Source organism: Carettochelys insculpta, chromosome 1, assembly GCF_033958435.1.
Source record: "Carettochelys insculpta isolate YL-2023 chromosome 1, ASM3395843v1, whole genome shotgun sequence".
NCBI lineage: Eukaryota > Metazoa > Chordata > Testudines > Carettochelyidae > Carettochelys > Carettochelys insculpta.
This window is the reverse complement of record NC_134137.1, coordinates 175,260,889-175,281,732: the sequence shown is the minus strand read 5'-3', so window position 1 is coordinate 175,281,732 and position 20,844 is coordinate 175,260,889. Positions and strand designations below refer to the sequence as shown.

At 42.6% G+C, this 20,844-nt stretch overlaps 1 protein-coding gene across 1 annotated transcript in view; it reads left to right on the top strand.

Moving 5' to 3' along the window:
* The window catches only part of IGSF5 (immunoglobulin superfamily member 5), a 59,794-nt gene that overhangs the window by 20,991 nt on the left and 17,959 nt on the right, over nucleotides 1–20,844 (top strand). Inside the window, exons 5-8 of the mRNA XM_074983422.1 lie at nucleotides 9,931–10,056; nucleotides 10,609–10,633; nucleotides 14,496–14,608; nucleotides 17,895–17,971. Of these exons, the coding sequence (XP_074839523.1) occupies nucleotides 9,931–10,056; nucleotides 10,609–10,633; nucleotides 14,496–14,608; nucleotides 17,895–17,971 (341 nt within the window). The remainder of the gene's footprint in view (nucleotides 1–9,930; nucleotides 10,057–10,608; nucleotides 10,634–14,495; nucleotides 14,609–17,894; nucleotides 17,972–20,844) is intronic.

Sequence of the window (20,844 nt, the reverse complement as noted above, 5' to 3'; positions counted from 1 at the left end):
AGCCCCCTTTCAGGAAATTAAAGGCTGCTATCAAATCGCCCCTCACTTTTCTTTTCTATAGACTAAATAAGCTCAAGTCCCTCAGCCTCTCCTCATATGTCATTTGCTCCAGCCCCCTAGCCATTTTTGTTGCCCTCTGTTGGACCTGCTTCGATGCGTCAACATCCTTTCTGTATTGGGAGGCCAGAACTGGACAGAATACTCCAGATGTGGCCTCACCAGTGCCGAATAGAGGGGAAAAACAGCTTCTCTATATCTGCTGGAAATGCTTCTCCTAATGCACCCCAATATACTGTTAGCCTTCTTGGCTACAAGGGCACATTACTGACTTGTATCCAGCCTCTCATCCACCATAGTCCCCAGGTCCTTTTCTACTGCACTGCTATTCAGCCAGTCAGCACCCAGCCTGTAACAATGCTTGGGATTCTTCCATTCCAAGTGCAGGACTCTGCGCTTGTCCTTGTACAATCTCATCAGATTTCTTTTGGCCTAATCCTCCAATTTATCTAGCTCACTCTGGACCCTATCCCTACCCTCCAACGTATCTACCTGACCCCCTTGCTTAGTGCCATGCACAAATTTGCTGAGGGTGCAATCCATCCACTCATCAGAGTCATTAACAAAGATGTTGAACAATACTGGACCTAGAACCAATCCTTGGAGCATCTCACTTGAAACCGACCACCAACAAGACATTGAGCCATTGATCACTATCCATTAGGCCCGACCATCTAGCCATCTTTCTATCCATCTTTCAGTCCATGTATCCAATCCATACTTCCTTATCTTACGGTCAAGAGTGCTGTGGAAGACTATCAAAAGCTTTGCTAAAGTCAAGGTATTTCACAGACTTCCCCATGTCCACAGAGCCAGTTACCTCATGATAGAAGATAATCAGATTGGTCAGGCATGACTTGCCCTTGCTGAATCCATGTTGATTGCTCTTGATCACTTTCCCCTCTTCAAAGTGCTTCAAAATGGATTGCTTGAGGATGCCCTCCATGACTTTTCTGGTGACTGAGGTAAGGCTCACCAGTCTATAGTTCCTGGATTGTCCTTCTTTCCTTTTTTAAAGATGGGTGCTACCTTTGTCTTTTTCCAGTCATCCAGGACCTCTCCTGATCTCCATGAGTTTTCAAAGATAATAGCCAAAGGCCCCGCAATGACATCTGCCAATTCCCTCAGTACCCTTGGATGCATTAAATCCAGAGCCATGGCTCTGTGTGCATCTAGTTTTCCTAAATAGCTCTTAATCTGTTCCTTCACCACCGAGGGTCGCCCACCTCCTTCCCATACTGCATTGCCTAATACAGTAGTCTGGGAGATTACTTTGTCCATGAAGACTGAGGCAAAAAAAGCACTGAGTACGTCAACCTTTCTCACATCACCTGTCACCAGGTTACCACCTTCCTGCTGTAATGGCACCCCACCCTTCCTGATAACCTGCTTATTGTTAACATGCCTATAGAAACCCTCTTGTTGCCCTTCACATGCCTTGCTAGCTGCAATTTCAATAGTGCTTTTGTTTTCCTGATTACCCCTGGGCATTCTCCAGCTGTATATTTATACTCAGTTATCTGTTCATGTTCCTACTTCTTATACATGTCCTTTGAGTTTAAGCTCACCAAGGATTTCCCTTGTAAGCCAAGCTGGTTGCCCACCATATTTGCTTTTCAGGATGGTTTGTTCCTGTGCCTTCAATAAGACATCTTTAAAATACTGCCAGAATTCTGTTCCTCTTCTTATTAGCTTCCTAGGGGATCCTGCCTATCAGTTCTCCCAGGGAGTTGAAGTCTGTTCTTCTGAAATCAATGGTCTGCATTTTACTGCTCATCTTTCTTCCTTTTGTCAAACTCTACCATTTCATAATCATTGCAGCCCAGGTTGCCACCCACTTATGTTTCTCCTACTAGTTCTTCCTTATTTGTGAGCAGCAGGTTAAGCTGCACAAGGCCCCTGGTCAGTTCCTTCGGCACTCGTACCAGGAAGTTATCCCCAACATTCTCCAAAAACTTCCTGGTACAGTTACAGCCCTGTGGCATTGCCTGAATTTTCCCATGCTTCACCCCAGCTCAGGAGTTGCCATGCTTGGTCAGACAGCTCTTTGACTTAGTTGGGAGCCCTCAGGATATGTGATCCATTCTGTGTTTTGAAATGGGTGGCCCTGGTGTGATGGCCCATCTTGTCCAGTGTCATGTCTGTGTTAGTGGCCAGCATGCAAACATATTGCTAAGTTCTTGGGCTCACCAGCAAAGTAGCAATTCATTCCACAGTTTAATATGACCCTGCTGCCAGGGGACTCACCAACCAGCAAGGTAAGCTGGGCTTCCACTTGTTTTGTGCTGCATGAATAGCTCAAACAGCCCCCAGACTACACCAAAACAACAACTACAATGACAACAAAACCTCCCTGAGTGCTAGAGGCCAGGATCTGGCCCATAAGCATATATTGGCAAACCTCTATTGACACAGTGGTAGATGGTTCTGTTTTCCAAGTGCTAGCATGATAGGAGAAACTAGGACTAAATCCTCCACTGGGGCTAAGCAGTGCTTGATGCAGCCAAGGGAAGAGGCATGAAAATGCCCTTTTTGGCCCTCACAATCATGAGGATTATCTGGCTTCGTGTCCCCATTGTTGTAAAGCAGAGGAGTTTCAGGGCTGCTGAAATGAACAACAGATGCTCATGATCTCTAGGGATTGTTATAAAAGGTGGACACTTCTGTTACATCCCTATGGTGGGAGCTGAAGGGGTGATGCAGAAGTCCTTTTGGTGATATTGTGTCACCCAGAGTTTCTCGTAGGTAAAGGAGGTTCTTAAATCCACGCTTCTTTCAGTGATTGGGTGTGTGGAAAAAAGGAGCTGAACTTTCAACATCAGACTGACAGGTTTTTTGATTGAGTTGCAGCTCTCGGTGTGTTACGTGATAGGTGACCCATTGCATGTTCTGAAATGGGTGCTCCTAGAGTGATGAATCAAAGACGTTCAGATACGCCACTTCAGTGATGGGTGTGGTATAAAAACCTAGATAAATAGGCAGCTTGACTGGGCCTTTCACTTTCAGTGTGAGCCATTGTTAGCACGTGTCTCAGGGGTTTCTACTTTGAAATGGGGAATTGAAAAAGGCCATTTTCTTCGTTTTAATAAGACTTCGTCTAAGTTAAATTGCTTCTAATTACTGACTAAGCAAAAGAGATCTGTCTTGAGGACTTAATAAAACGATTAAATTCCCCTGCCTACTCACTCTAGAGCTACTGAAGCATCCACCCACAGTTTCCCTAGTTACATGTTGTAAATCAGAGGAGGAGAAAAACAGATGTCACAGAGCAAAATTGGGATATAATTACTGATCATATAGGATCATCATGAATTCCTCTTTGGGAAAATGATTGTGCAGTAGCAGATGCTCAAGATTTTCCTGGGGAAGGAGACTATAAATCCTTTCTGTGATTAAAATGAAATAAAGACATGACACAGTAAGAAAAATATTCTAATGCATACTGCACTTGAAATTTCAGAACTTTTGTGCCTTTTCATATGCAGGTAATGGTCTCATTGATAGCCATCAAGTTATTCTGTATGCCATTACATTTGAAAACAAAATAGGAGACTTTGGACCAAAATCTTCCTTGATATAAGTGGATTTCAGTGAAGAAATATCACTTTATGACAGGACCGGATGTGATCCTTTATTTTGCTTTTAACACCTGAAAATGGAGAGATGGCCAAACCACGGTCTGTTAGTTCAATTTCCCAATGTTTTATTTAATGCCAGAAGCAATGTATCACATAATATTACATTGGGCCTCGCCCCAGGGAGATAACTAATCTGTCATTCAGGCTGTGTCTACACTAGAGACCTTACAGTGGCACAGCTGAACTGATGCAGCTCTGCTGCTGTAAGATCTCTCGTGTAGCTGCTCTGTCTCAACAGGAGGGAGGTGTCCCACTGACAGAATTAAACCACTCCAACTTAGATCCTGGAGCAATGGGTGCAGTGAGTTCTACAGACCCCTTGCTTTGAAGAGGTGTCCAGTTTATACAAGATTTGCAGTTGAGTTCAATGGCCCTCAGCACCCCCATTAAACAAATTGTACCAGCACCTTTGTGAATTCAACGAGCGGCGGTAGCTATGTCAAAAGATCTGTCCTGCTGACATGACATAGCATTGTGGACATGACAACTTCTGTGGAAAGGATTATGGTGCTCGGGGTTGTGGTTTTTTCATACCCCCGAGTGACATTAGTTTTGCTGGTGTAAGAGGTAGTGCAGGCATTAGAGAGGTTAAGGCCAGGGCTTTCTCATGCACAATTTAGCAAACTTCTGTTGTTCTCATGAGGTTGCAGAGTGGGAGAAGAGAAGGTGGTCCTTGAGATAAGCAAAAAGATCCAACAGGGAAGAGATTCATCAAACTGCCAAACTGGGAAAAGCAGATTGTAGCAATGACAGCCATTGAAAAGGGGCAGAGAGTGGGGAGGAAAACTGGCGAGTCTGTGGCTGTTTATTTTTCACACTGAGTTATCCCGCACGAAGGTGTTCAACCGTACCGGCAGCACCAGCTCCAGTTCCTTAAAGGCGCATTCACGGTCTCCATAACAGACCAAACTATGAGGCACCATGTGGAGCAATGCTCCCTGGCAGCCCCCTGAGGTGACTTGTAGGAAGTGGGCTAGGCTAGCAGCAGACATAAGATATGTCTTCACAGAAGGTGGGAGGTCTAATCTGCAGTGCAGGAAGATGAACATGTGCCACTTTCGTTCAAGCTAACGCCTAAAAATAGCAAAGTGGTGCAGGCAGCCTGGGTAGTGGCTGGGGCTACCTATTGGACGACGAACCCAAGGGCTCAGGCAGGCTAGCATGAGCGTGGTTAGAACAAGCAGCTGCCTGTGCCACCATGGCCCCACTACTATTTTTGCTTGAGCAGAGCTATTGCTTCTATGTTCAACCCCCCTCTGGGATTTACACTACCTAGCTGGTTGGGAGACAGACCCATAAAGGCAGAGTTCCCTGAGCCAGACCCTGGATGATGTCTCATCAGTTACATTGTTGGTGTAACTGCTTTTTACTGAAACCTAAGACTCCCTGCTTCCTCAAGAGTATGACAGCCCGGTCTCATCCATTTGCTCAACAGAAAATCTGTTGTGCTTTGCATACAACGCTCTCATTTCCCCTCCACTAGATTATACAGAAGATCTCTCCAGAGGCGACAAGTGCAGGATTCCAGGGAGCGGGGGCACCAGCCACATGTCCCTGCCCATGCTCAAACCCCCATGTCCTGTCCTCTCCCCTCGCCTGCTCCAGCCCTGCCTGTTGCTTCCTGCAAAACCTTGGGAAAATTACACACCACCCCTGGGTGCCTCTGAGAGGCAATTTTTCCCCACTTGCAAGTGTGAAGTCTGAACGTATAAGGAAACTGATTGAAAGGAGAGCAGTCACTCCACATTAATCAGGGAATGTGGCAGTAGCAGGATTCATAGTCACAGAACTGTGAGCAGGACACCCGCCTCAGAGGGATGGGGCAGAGTCGTCTGCCCCATCTTCTTGAGTTCTCCAATCAAACTTTCCTTTTCTGTGCCTCCCTCTGCTCCTTAACCCCATCCTACTCACAGTGGCTGTCCTGAGTCAGTGAGGACCCAGGGTTCAGAAGTGCATCTGTGGCCTTGTCTACGCTTACTCGAAGATTTGCGCTGGGGAGATTGATTCCCCCAGGCATCGATACTGGTAACTCAATCTAAGGTACGTTGACTCCAGCTACGCTATTCACATTGCTGGAGTTGTGTACCTTAGAATAACATTGCCTCTGGCCTCTGTGAGTTCATTTCCCAGCTGAGGAAGAAGACACCTGGCTGGGTCTGCCAGATGAGCGCTTGCTCTGGCTGGCCACCCTGCCAGCTGCTGTTCCTCACCATCTAACTGCCTTGGAAGTCCCAGTTCCGGGCTGGGTCTTGGCTGCTTGCTATGCCTTGTTGGCCTGGCTGTTTGACCCCTCAATCAGGACAGGTTTAGCACAGTTCTGCCACACTTTACTCATGCAATCAAGATAACAACATGGAGAACAACATTTCAATACCCCTAGATTCAGTACTGCAATGATTTGTAACCCAACACGAGCCAAAAGTGATCACTCTGAGCAGCACAGCTCTTGTCTCCTTTATATCTAAGCAGCCTACGTGTGTTGCACCTGAAATCTTTCTCTCTGCAGTCTAACTGCCAGAGGAGAGCTCATTTGGACTCTGCTTACATCTGTTTTAAGCATGTAAAGTTTCTTGACATCAATATGCAGACTTTTTTGTAGTCTTTAATCCAAACAGCATGACAGTGAATGGGACTGGTTAAAATATGTTCCATAAAAGAGTTCCCTCAGGGTGGAAAAAAGACCTAGAATAAATGTGAAAGCTGCTCTTAGAGAATATGTTGACAGGAGACTCATCACACTTATATTAACCCATGGATAAAGTAAAGAGAAGAATCAAGGACATTTTCAGAATTCTATGTATGTTATTATAATGCAGTTCAGGATTTCTGTGCTTAGCTTTCACTATCCTTGAATTTCTAACGATAATCAGTTGACAGCTTTTAAATCAACATGGTTCTAGGGAGCCACAAGCATTAAAAACACCCTTCTCCCCAAAATGGACTGATCATTTTGAGTGACAGTACACTGGAAAAGAGCTGGTGCAAAGCAGAAGAGCAGTGCCATTGGCATCTTCCTGCTTCTACATTCCATCTCAGGCAAGTCTTTGTGATCCATCTAGGTCAAAGCTCCAATGCAGGCACTGAACAAAATCTTTCTCTTGCTCCCTCTTCCACTCTGCTGCCTGAAAAGCAGGCTATTCTTGAATTTGACCTGACCAACCATCTTTCTCTGGCAAATGAATAGGCCAATAAGGCTGAAAGGTTGGCTAAATGGAAATCACAAGAACAAATGAAGCTGTTTTAAAAGCCATTCCTCAAACCAAGGCATCCAAGCTGCTGTATTTATCAAGAAATGCCTAACTAATGAGAGTGTAATGTTTGCCAAGGGATCTCATTAGAGCTGACAAACAGAAACCTTTGGCTATCTCCTAAGGAAATCTGTTTCTAGGACCCATTAAAAATATTGACTGACACACCTCTTATAATATCTAAACTGCTTGTATAGAATCTGGACAAGACTTAACACAACAAACAGTTTTCTGCATGTATCTTACCACAAGTCTGTACAGAAGTTAATTGCGAAAGGTATTACAGTACAAGGAGCTGAATAGAAAAAAAAAGAGCTTGAAATCAGAGTACTCAGAATAACTGATATTTGGTCGCAATAACTTATTAAACAGAAATAACAAGCAGTCTGGTAGCACTGTGAAGACTAACAAATTTATTTATTTGGTAAATAATTTATTAGGTAAATAAATTTGTTAGTCTTCACAGTGCTACATGACTATTTGTTATCTGTGAAGGTACAAACTAACATGGCCAGCCTTCTGAGTTTATAAAAACATAATTAAACATACAGACAAGATAAACATTCATTTTAATATTTTACTTACCCTAAAGTTTTCATAGCATTTTATATGACTCAAAATAAAATAAAACGTAGATCTATGCTTCAGATTTATTTCTTCCATGCCAAAAAAATTTTAAAAAAATCACAAAACACTTCACAATTGATTAATATGTGTAAACTACTAGGCTGCAGATTATAGTAGACTGGTGTCGTCAGTAGTTATGGTGAGGCAGAACAAAGGTATTTAAAAAAGCCCAGTCTTAGGAAGAATGTCTAAGGACAGAGACATGGAAAATTGAGAACTTCATTTTGCTTCCCTTCATGTCAATTGGGAATGTGCTACTTATTACAATGGTAGCAAGATCAGATGGCTAGTTTTCTGGAAGAGTGTATTGAGAGCCCCTGACTCTTGCAAGCAGACGTGATTTAGGTAGGGGTATAAAGAAGGAAGGTCTTCCAGCGGCTCAGCACAGAATGGGAGAAGTGGTGGTTGCTCCAAAAACTGGAACAAGAAAACAAATCTGATTGTCGATGTTTGTAGAGACTGGTATGAACAGAGAAGTATCGGGGGCGATGAGGTGTGTTGTGTTTGGCAGGAGGGTTAGGATGGGGGATGAAGAACCTTTAAAGGACATTAAAAACTGAGACTGACATCTCCCTTTGCACTCATACCCATGATTTCCATTGGTCTCAAGGAAGTGATGTTTACATGTTCAAGGATAAAATATACTCTTAGGAGGGAGAATTAATAATGGTCACTGACATGTGTACAATATATCCTTGAAGTGCTCAAGATGGATAAAGGTATGTATAAAAGTTGGAGCCGGGAACAGGTTGGGTGGTATAATTAGGCCCAGGAGCAGCCCCTCAATGCTTACTTGGCTAATTTGCATGATGAATTTGCGTGCTGAGAGTTTGTTAGGAATAGTGAAGAGACTGTACTGAATAATTTCAAGCTACTCAAGTTTTGGAGTGTTTAGAATTCAAATTCAAGCTCAGATTTTGTAGCTGGGCTCTTTTGCTGAAATGGGCCAATCCCAACCCCCAGGAAAGCATCTGCAAACTTTGGGGAGTCTGAAACCAGCATCCAAATGTTGCCATTCAGACCCATCTTTAATTAGAAACAATAAAAAGTACATGGGGGACACAGACCCAGTGCAACAGAGGCAGCACTGTCATGGCCAGGGGTAAAGGTAATTGAAATGTCTTTGGGCAGGGCCTCAGATAGAAGGGGTGCGGCCTCTCCCACTCAGCCGTTCTGTGCTGCCTGGCTTGTACTGATCAGGAACCTAGAGTGATGCAAGGGTCCAGGGCTGCAGCCGGTGCTGTGGTAGTAGCAGCAGCAGTAGTCAGAAATCCCAGTCCTGGGGCAGCTGTTCACATGCCTCTCCCCTGCACCAGCAGCCCTGCTGGTATGGTCTTTAAAGAACTTCCATGATAGCACTTTAATGTCAGCTGTGTACCTGACTATACCGGCTGCCATTTTCTTATCAGTACACTGTACTGGCCTGTACCAGCCCACTTTTACCGCTGGTCAAGTCTGCAAGTAATGTTTGGTTTTGGGTCTGAAGTTTGGTTTTCATACAGCTACCAGGGTTATGTTTTGGACTGGTTTTAGAGACTGCTTGGCTTTTGGGCTAAGGCTGCTCACTGCAGTTAGGAAGACCAAAGCCTGGCCCAATTCGGTAAAAGAGTACCACAGATTTTAGATGAGCCTGATGGGCAGGGTCACGTTAGCATCAGAATAAGTGTCTGTTGTATGTAGACACCTAGTTGCAGGGGAAAAGGTATCAATTTAATGTTGATTGTTTTGGGAGCTACATGGTAAGTACCTTTTGTTGTGGCAACCAGAAACAGGGATATATTGAATGATTTTGAAATCCCCCAGTTTAGTTTTATCAGTGAAAATAATTGACTCATAGTTCTGTGAAAATGCCACATATGCATTATTGTACATCATTATGCAGTCCAGGTTGCAGGAACGTGTTAAATTCAGCAATCTCAAAGTCAGTAAATGTGCTGTTAACATGCTTGTCCTTTAGAGAGGACAACTGAGCTTTTACGAAGCATGCACAATGAGTGAGAACTAATTAATACCTGTTGAAGCCAATGGAGTCTCCCATTTGCTTTCGCTGGGTATTAGACTGGGTTCAGAATGTCTATGAAATAAGTGTAAATGGAAAGAATGAAGAAAATTAGCAGCCTGAATTGTCAGAATTAGAAGATAAAGAGGATAATTGTAACAAAGGTTTTTGTGAACAAAGCATTATGCGTACCTTGGTATCATCACCATAGGGTCAAGGCAGTCTGAAAACAAACGAGAAACACAGGGCATATATTGTTTTAAATAATAAACAAGTAATTCAATTATGCTTCCAGAAAGCTGGTCATATTCTTCAGAAAAAGACAGGCTGCAGTGTAATGCTTCTTCATTTCATTTGATAGAAAATGGCGAGCAAGAAGACAGTACACGCACACGGACTATTATACTTGCAGTCACGCTATCAGTTGGTTTTCTTCTTCTGATCATTATTATTTTTATTATAATATACTGCTGCCTAAGAAGAAAAGGTAAGTTGTTTTTTTTGCTACTGGCTCTGCACTGTTCAAATGGTAAATTAGGCTTAATCTACAATTTTGGTTAAAGAATCATGCAGTTTAGGAAGGAGTGTTCAGGGCAGAGAGCTGATTCTGGTAATCAGTGGCTTGTATATGCTACAAACAGTTGCCAGCTGAGTTCTTCTGGTGTAATGTGTTTTCAACGGAATTGTTGGCTCCTTATCATTTCCATCAATAGTAAGCAGGAAGGGTAAGATTTTCAGAAGTGTCTAACCCATGCAGAAAACAAACCTCATTGAAAGTCAGTGTACATATACACCTAGATTTATACAGTGTATATCAGCTATAAATGCATTCTGCAAATTCTTTCCTAGTACTAATTTTCCATGTGAGCAAGTGCACCAGGTTGTTATGTGACTGTATTGGGGAGGTGAGGGAAAGGGAGCTGTGAAACAATTTCCGTATTAAAATACAGTCTGAACTGTGTGAGAAAGAGGGTGAACCTCAACAGCCAGCCGTATTCTACTCGTTTGTATTTTAAAACAATGTCTTCCTTTCTTTCAGAGTCCACCTACCAAAAGGAATTGAGGTACGTTGAATACCGTGGTTTTCCCCCTCTGCTGTACCCCTTTTATGGGTCTGTGATGCCATAAAAGAGCAATTAGCACCGCAGAGCAGATCCGCCCAGGAGAGAACTGTGCAGGGCAGCTCACAGTGTCCTTTCACACACAAGGGTGCGCCAAGAGAGGCAGAGAAGGAGGACCACAGCCCCGAGCACTGTGGGAATTCTGGCATGGTCTTCCAGCACTGTCACCCTAGGCAGCCCTTCTGAATTACTCCCTGGACTCACTGGCTTCCTCAACAGCCCCAAACTCTAGGGAAACAAAGCCACCAGCCAAGTCCCTCTTCATCCGATATCTTCTGGGCTGCAAGTTTTATGCTGAGTCATTTAGGCTTCCCTGCAAGCATAGGGTGCGATTGCCTGCTTGCCTACACATACTCCCTCTAGAGAGTAGAAATAGCAGCATACCGGGGTTGCATGGATGACAGCAGCAGCATAGCTGTGTTGGGGGCAAGCCTGCCTGATCCTGTACTTGGCATGGCTAAGCCACGTCTCAGTGCTTCTGTGGCCGTGCTATTATTTATACTTGTTCCAGCACTCCTCAGATTAGTGTGAGTTATGGGGAATTAGATCCTTTGCTTGCAGTGCAGACGTAGCCTCAGAGGCACAGCCCACCATTTCATTCCACTTTTAATTTTCTCTCCAGAATGATTACACTACCTAGTCTACATAATTGGAAATTATATTAGATACTATAAATTACTATCTTTAAAAAAATAATTCCCTGCCAGAGAATGGGCCGTTTCTCTCCGTGGAGTGAATCAGTATCACTGTATTATTGAAGACTGTGACTGATGTTCCCATGAAACTTCTATTGAAAATGATCAAAATGACCTTGCTACTGTGTCTTGATTCAGCAATATACTTAAACATGTGTTTAACTTATAAATCAAGAAGCTCCAATAAAATCAAGCAGACTACTCAGGTACCTAGAAATTAGGCATGTGCTCAAATATTTTGCTGAATATGGGTTTACATTTGATCCTGTACTTCTAGATATTCATATTTGGCACCAGATTTCTTCCAGACTCAAAAGCATTTGAAACAAATTCCACAGGAGGTCACTGTGCACCAGAAGAGCGCTCTCTTCCAAGTTCCAGTGAAGATTACAATAGACTTATTGCTTTCACAGAGCATAAGCCTACTAGAATTTCTGTTGTGCAGAAGAAAGTTTGAAATTGAGACAGACTGATGCAACTTACATGAGACAGTTTGGCAGACAAATTAGATGATGTCCCCTGCTTTTTAAGGGCTCATCAATTATACTATTAGAAAGCTGTCTAGTGATACCTGTCTACCCTTCCTACTTAACCAAATGATTGTCAGATACGTTTGAATACAAAGCAAACTAACAGTTTTTGCATTACCGCATTAGATTGAAACACCTTAAAAGGTAGGATCCTGTTTATTAATATTAAGCTCTTATTTGTCAGTACTAATGTGACCACAAAGACTTCTTCAGTGGGGTTATTTTGTGTTATTTTTTAAATTTTTCAGATGCACACTGTGAATCCAACTACTGTGGCTGCTTCTGTGATACTTAATCCTACATTGGTTTCTATCACCTAGCTCTTTTTGATCCATGACAATACTTTACCTCTCATCCCAGTGTAATACCCAGAGGCACTGAGACCTCAGCTGGGGAGAGAGAAGTCTCTGCTGCACAGTCTTGGTTGAAAGCCAGCTGGCATTTAGCTCATGTGGTAGAGTGCAGGGCTTTAGCCTCTCTGCTTGCAGGTTCTATCCCTGGGCCTAGCAACCTGCATCTGTCAGCATTACACCAGGATGCTTAACATCTTTAGCAACTTTTTGTATGGAACCTGGTCAACAGCCTTTTGAAAATCTGTCAAGATGCTACACAATACTGCATGAATACATTTTTTCACCTGGTTCTCCTTTATCCACTATTTTATTGACCCAGTCAAAGAATTCTGGGAGATAAGTGAAACAACATTTTCCTGTGAAGAAACAATGCTGAGCAGTCTCTATTCTATCTTGTAGCAGCAACGAAGGGTCCTGTGGCACCTTATAGACTAACAGAAAAGTTTTGAGCATGAGCTTTTGTGAGCACAGACTCACAAAAGCTCATGCTCAAAACTTTTCTGTTAGTCTATAAGGTGCCACAGGACCCTTCATTGCTGTTACAGATCCAGACTAATACGGCTACCCCTCCAATACTATTCTATCTTGGTCTTCCAAGTGTTTTGTGTGTCTGTTTCTGTCACAATTGTTTCAGCGAATTTATGAGGAACAGATGTATAAACTGGTTGGGCTAAAATCAACAAGGTGTCTGAGACCAAATATAAATTCAAGTCCATTTTTATTTTTGATTCAAAAGGAGCTGTCATTGTGGCTCATACTCTCATCGAGTCTTGATGAGCACTCATGGTACAGATTAATCCTGCTGGTGCTGATCTCATCGGTATGTCTACACTGCATTTGAACATCAGCAGCTGGCCCGTAGGAGCTTATTCAGGCTTGTGGCATTCAGGTTAAGGGACTGTTTAATCACTTAGGTAGATGTCTAGGCTCAGGCTACAGCCTGAATTCAGGGACCTAAAGCCCAAGCATCAGCAACATCTTAAATGTTTACATTGCAATTATAAAGACCCTTAGCCTGAGCCTTATGATTCAAGTCAGATGGCTCAGTCCTGTCCTGGTCTTTTAACTGCAGTGTAGACATACGTTGTGATTCTCTGGAGAGGAATTCTGCACAACAGAGTAAGTCAAAAGTTCAGGAAATGTAAATGCTAAAGCACAATGCCTACCTCCACGGTAGCCCAAAACTTCAAAATGGCCATGCAAATAGTCATTTCAAAGTTTACTAATGAAGCCCTGAAATACATATTCAGCGCCTCATTAGCATGTGGACGAACGTGGCACTTCGAAATTGCTGTGGCTTGCTCCCGTGCAGCTCATCCAGACAGGGGTCCTTTTCGAAAGGACCCCACCAACTTTGAAATCCCCTTATTCCTATCAACAGAGAGATGGGCCATGCCTGGAGGACCCCAGACTTGGGTTGCTTGGAACAAATGGCGAGTAATATCCTTTGTACCTTGCAACATAACAAAGTGATGAATAGAGATTTATTATCTGCATCCCACCGGGTAAAAATGTAGGCTCCCATCCTGCAAATGCTTCCATGTGTTCTTAACTTTAAACAGATGGGCTATCCTATTGGCTTCAGTGTGACTATGTGCCTGCTTGAAATTAAGCATGTAAATAAATGTTTGCAGGATCAGGGCCATAGGTTAGGTTCGGACGGAGCCTTACATAGTGCGTTTGAGAGAGAGCACACAAGAAGACTCCTGTTGCCTTGCACAACTAACGAAAAGGTCTGCAAGAGTTGTACACCCTCTGTTTAACCCTAGTTGTGCATATCACCCCAAAATGGAGCTGAGAAGTGAGAAGGCAGAGACAGAGCTATACTCCAGCCTCTTCACCAAATTGGCCCACTGGACCATAGGAAACTTTGAAATGGGTCACACACTTGAAGTCTTAAGATGTTAAGCATCTTAATTTTCCCAATGTTGATTAAGCAGCTGATCAGAACTCTTAAAGCAAAGCCTAGTTAGGATTTATACAAGACTGTGCATGCAGTAGGTGAATTCTTTCAAGGATTATAAATTATTTTTCTTTACTTTTTTGAAAGTTGGACACATCTGCAAGCCCTTTTGCACAGATCCTCAAAGGTATTTAGCTATCTAACTTCCATGCAAATCAATGAGCTGCCAACATACCTTGGAGAATTTGAGCCTCTTTCTCTGTTGGATACTGCCTAAGAATGCCCATAAAAATAAGTATTAATGATGGGAACTTTTATTTCCAGAAAAGTTTCAACTAAGAAAATGAATGATGGAAGTGTGAAGAGTGGAAGAAGCAGTGGTAATGAAAATTTTGGATATAGTCCAGAGGACTCAGTGTGCACGAACCAAATACCAAGTGAGTCAAACAGCCAGCGGCAATGAAACAAGCAATAGAGTCAGCTCACAGAATTCCAAGAAATGTACTTTTTTCACTCTATATTACTTAAACAAACTCTTAGAGACACCCAACACATTATGGAAAACACCATGTGTGTTTGGCTCTATTCAGAAGAGTTCAAAGACCTCCCAGAACAGGAGGGTGTTTGGAGGCTTTGAAAGTAAGTTGCAGGGATAGAAAATTATGCCCCCTAGTCTAAATGAAAACAAAAAGCAGTCAAGTAGCACTTTAAAGACTAGCAAAATAGTTTATTAGGTGAGCTTTCGTGGGACAGACCCACTTGTTCAGACCATAGCCAGACCAGAACAGACTCATTCTAAATAATTCTAATTCTAAACAGACTAGTCTAAATGAATGTGAACTCAAGCACTTGTGAAGTTTTAAACACTTTACTTTTTAAAATTCTTCTATGTGACTTTTCAGTTTCTGTGGGCTAGAAACAGAGGTACCAAAGTCCCACTAGAAAGGTTCTACAGGTGATTTAAGTTTGACTGCCAAAAACACCGGAAAGTAGAAAACACAAGAAACATCACAAGGGAGCCTATTGGAATGAGATTTCCAAGCCAGTTTTGAAGAAATTCGGAGAGATTACCTAACTCTCGGAACTTTGGATATTTCCCTGACTACAACTGTATCTATGAATGTTTTATGGCGCATCCATTTTTTTTCTACACCTGTTAATAATAATTGTAGTTGGTACAACCGTATTTTATAGGTATATTATGGCTAAATGTTGTGTTGTTCATTCCTGAATTGTGACTCACAAATATACTACTCTAGGAATGAAATATCAAGGTAATATTTCAATATTCTTATAGTTTTTCAGTCATGAAAAAGATTTAGGACTTAGTTTTCTTTGGTTTATTATCTTTCGTAATAACCCAGAGATATTTTTATTGGATGATATATTCATGGATGAGGTACTTACGGAATAGCTGACCCCACATACACATTCAGCTTCCTTCCACAGTACATTCTGTTACTATATAGTTGAACTCTTAATTAGAGTCAGGCAATTTTTTGCTGGGGGCGGGGGAAGGGAATAGTAAATTCTTCCCTCCAGTCCAAAAAAATGTTTTTGGGAACACAATCATTTTGCAAGAGCTCATGACAAATTTAGTAACTCATTTGGCCAAAAAATGCCTGACTTTTTTGAAATGTTGGAATATTTTGTTTTGACATTTTCAAAATGAACTGATTTGATGTTTTGTTGCAAATGCACCTTTTCTTGGGAAAAAAAAAGCGCCATTTCAGACTGACATTGGAACCGTTGAGTTCAGCCCAAGCAACATTTTTGCAGTGAGGAATATTAAAATGTAATTTCAGTTCTAAACAAAGTGACTTTTCCTTCTGCTTTTTTAAAATTTGGCCACTGAATCAAAACAATTAATTATTCGCTCAACTGTACTCTTAACAGTATACACCAGGGCTGTGCCTACACTACAGCGATCTGTCGACAGATGTTACTGTCGGAAGATATCTTCCAACAGAACTTCTGTTGACAGATTGTGATCGCACACGAAAGCAGATCGCTCTGTCGATATGCTCCGTCAACAGAAAGCGGCCAGTCTGCCCAGCTGCTCTCTTGACAGAACGGCCAACTGGAAGCAGAGCAGACAGGGCTGCCCAGTGACCTGGAAGCTCTGTCTGTTGAGTGAGGACCCCCTGGAGCATCCACACAGCTTTTTTTGTTGACAGAGTCTGTCGAGAAAGGTGTTCTGTCTCAAGGGGGAGAGGCAGAAGGCTGTCAACAGAAGTGCTGAGTTCTGTTGACAGTATGTCAACAGAACACATTTTTACTGTGTATGCTCCATGGGTTTTGTAGAGAAAAGTCTCTAGTGTAGACATAGTTCAGGGGTCAGCAACCCCAGGCATGGGTGCCAAGAGTGGCACACGAGCCAATTTTCATCAGCATGTGTGGTGGGAGCTCAGCCCCACTCATCCTCCTCCATGCAGCTGGGAGCTTGCTCAAAGCCATGCCGCCAGTGGATTAACATGTCCTACCAACCACCACCTAAACGGTAAAGCCGTGCGGCTTAATTTATTTATTAATGAAGCTGGTGTAAGTAGGACTTAGTGACTTTTAAAAGTATCACCGGCGCTCAGACAGTAAATAGAGCTCAAAAGGTCAAATTTTGGCATGCCGTTTTGGAAAGGTTGCTGATCCCTGGTAGAGACTATAATCCTGGATGTGGGGAATGGAGTACTTAGGAACACAATGGCTATATCTTAAAGTACTTTTATAATGTTCTACTATTAACATTCAGCTATAGTGAGCACACAGTGGTGTTTATGGGCTTGGTAGACAGAGGACAACTCTACCATGTCTCAAAGATATAAATGGAGATACAAAACTTGGAGAAAGTCCAGTTCCTAACAGCTTATGTTTTCTCACAGAAATATAAAAAAAAAAACAGTTAGTTTTTGCAATCCTTTTCTGCACATTGATGAATATATGTATGAAAATGTATTAGGGATTTAAGATTTTAATGATAAATCACTAATGTAATGCAGCATTAGAGGATAGCTGTCCTTAAACATATAGCCTGGGTCTACACTAGAAAGTTCTTTCAGAAAATCAGACCCTTTTTTGAAACAACACACAGAGCATCTACACACAAAAGGCTCTTGTTCGAACCAAAATCGAAAGAATGTGGGTCTTCTTCCAGAAGCTGTCTTCCACTCCTGGATCAGAAAGAACGCCTTTTTCCGAAATATTCTTTTGGGAAAAGCATATGTAGACACTCCAGGGACCCTTTTTTCAAAAGAGCAGTCCTCATGACGCTGGATTTTTCAACCCCTGGCCGTTCTTTTGAAAGAGCAGGGCCTGCGTGGCTGCTCTCTATCAAAAGAGCAGATCGATCTTTCGATCTGCTTTTTTGTTTGTGGATGTGCTCTTTTGAAAGAAGTTTTTTTCGGAAGATCTCTTCCGGAAAATATTCTTTCAAAAGATCGCTGTAATGTAGACATAGCCATATAGACAGATGCTAAATATAAATCTCAACCAAATTCTCAAATCTTTGCTTGGCACTTGAGTTTATAGTCTCATCATTTTCCTGCATCAGACATTTAAAGGATGTTAATGATTTTATACAGCATACAGTCCAAATCTGTGCCCTTTTTCCTGAAAAACCCAATTAAATATAAAGCAGTGCATCTACTACTACTTCTATAGCAGAATGATTATGGTTCATGCAATGTTAGACAGTGAACACCAAAGACCTTATATATTCTTCTTTTGCAGCAATTGCCCCTCTGCCCCCAACAGCATCCAACTTTCATCACCCAGAACAAGAATTAGAAGCCAGTTCCATATCAGAGGTAATTGGAAAATAACCACTGAGATTTTGACATTTTCATATACTGAATATTTGCTATACTTAAATCATGGATTTCTAAACGACTGCAAAATTTAAAAGCCAAGTAGGGTTCATTCTGACATTCAGCATGATCTCTTTTTAGCTTCTTTGAAACTTCTGCTTTTCTGGGCATAGACTGGATACTAATGCTAGTTTCTTAGATGTGCATGCAAAATTAAAAATCCAAAGTTTGCTTTAAAAGGTTTTGTTTTTATGACAATGATGTTACACTTTCTTACCAGAGTGGGCTACAATTATACAAGATCTAGGCACCTCATCATTATGTCCTTTTCTTTTCCCAACTACCCTGTCTCCCCAAAACTCATCCATCTGCCCTTGCGGGGGAAAAAACTAGACACTGAGAGCCAAACTCTAGGGTGGGCCACACATCCCTTCGTGCTGCTCTGGTGAAGCAAAGGGGACTTAATGCACCTCTAAGCAGGTGGCTGAATTTTTGCCACCAGCCTGATAGGAATTTTCGCTGGCATGGAGCTGCCATAACTATAGACCATTAGCTTTTGTCTGTAATTAGGGAACCATTTGTACTATAGTTATTACTTAAAACAGTCCAGTCATTTTTTCATCAGCAGTAATTCCTCCTGGGTCCAGCTTTTCAAGAAGTCACCTGTTTGTATATTAAAGATCCCATTATGCTAGGGGATTTGTTGCCCTGCTTTCAGTGTGCATTCCCCTGCCTTTGTATGCAAATAGTTGACACCACACACTACCTCACTGCTTGTACATGGGACCTATTTGACATCTATGGGCACGTTCCCATTAATTTCTGCTAGCCTGTAGATCAGGCGCATGCTTGGTGAAATGCTTTGACACAAAAGGTCGATGTAAGTATACAGTACAATATGGGACTTGCTATTGGCATGTGCTTTAATGCAGTGGCTATTTGACTGGAATTTCTCTCAGGAAACTCATTTGACTGTGGTGTGAAGAGAAGGGACTGGCCCATGCGCAAAATGCCATTAGTCAGAAAAGAAATGTGATTTTACTTGATGGCATAAAAGGTGGCAGTTTATGATTCCCAAGACTATCTCCTCACAGATGTTTAGCCAAGCTCTGCCCTCAGTAACTCGCCATCAGGATACTATGGAAGTTCTTCTCTAGGATGTTTCTTCCTCTCAGCATGAAAGTCTCTTGGTCCATTAGGTTTGGAGCAGGGAACAGAAGTGGTAACAAGAAAGAGCTGGAGTGACATTGAGTGATGGGCTCAGGAGAATGCAGGAACAAGAAAGTGACATGAAGAACGATGTAGCTCTGTCCCATAATGCTCTAGTCTGTATAGTACAGAGGAAAGATGGTGGTTACCACAAAGCAGCAGTTTGGGAAAACTGCAGGCCCTTTGCCACTATCATCAACTAAAAAGTTGACTTCTGCACACAGGTGTCTCCCTGGCCTCTCTTGTGGTTACTTTATCCTGTGAAGGCTTTAATAACTTGATCAACCATGAGGTCTACCAACTCCGGTGGAGGGAGAGGAGAGGAAACGAAAGTGGGCAGAAGCCCTGGGACCCAGTGTTGCAAAAGGGCCTAGGGCTCCCAGCTACTGCTGATGCTACCACAGGAGCAGCAGAGGCTGGGTCCCAGGGCTCTTTAAGTCATGCTCCAGGTAGCTTTGAGGGGTGTATGTAGTGTGGTACAGCCTGCTCTGGGCAGAGCTGGGAGATGGCTGCTCCCAACCCCACTCCTTTTGCTCCAGGCCCCACTCCTTCCAGAAGTGTGGAGCTGTCCCCTCACCTTGCCCAGGGGTCAGGCAAGTCTGTTCTCCCCCAGCCAACCACTTTGATCCCTTAAGGTGCTTTGTAAATGGAACTTCAAAAACTGGGCTGGGAAACTCACCACACAGTGTTTGTCAGAGGGATCATTTATTAATTTCACAGATGCCCTTTGCATTTCTTTGTTCAATTTGGAACATTCATATCGTGGTATTGAATAATCAGCCATGCAACAATCTATTTCTAGTTGATGTATTTGATTTTCTAAAATACCTCAGAAAAAAAAAAACCTTGTATGCCGGCATCTTCCTCCTCTCCATGGGTGAAATCCTGGCCCTATTGAAGGGAATGTCTGTTTTGTCAGAGCTTGCTATGCTAGATTTTCAGGCTAGAATGATTTGGTCTCTGAAACTACTGTTGGTGCGAGAAGGCACAACTACACAAGTACAGGGATAGACAGTCACACTGTGAGTTCTTTGTGGACCTTCTTAGAACAGTTTGCTATTGCATGAAGTGATGCATATCTATGGAGTGATGAGAAGAATAGATATATTTATGTGGATAAGTGCCCAGACCTAGGTGCCTTGCATTTATTTAAAACAGCCACAAATGGTCTTACATGCTCAGCAGGAGGTGCCGAAGCCTTGCACTGCTGGCTATGTTCTCGGGAGAAGGTTGTGACTTTAGACCCAGTCCCACTTCCTTTACTTGCTTGGACAACTAGTTGACAGTGGTTCCACTGCACATGCTGTAAAATGCTGCACATGTGTATTTATTGTTCAATGTTACAAAAGAACTGAAAAGAGATCTCTCCAAATAATGGTTTCCATTTGTATTCATAGGGATTACTATTTACTGGTACTTTAAACGGAAGCTATTCAATTTGCAGCTGACGCAGGCTCATATATCGCTTGCATGTTTGTTTGACTTTTGATTGGTGCAGTCACTCAGGATTGGAGGTGCTGCCCTATAGACCATGTGTGATTTGCCCAGTTTTTATGTCCAGCAGACTTGACATTCTTGGTTTGAAATCAGTTTTCCTTCTCCTAGCTGGACTGCTGAGTCCGGCAGGACTGACAGCTGCCATTGGCCTGGGGTCAAGGTGGGAA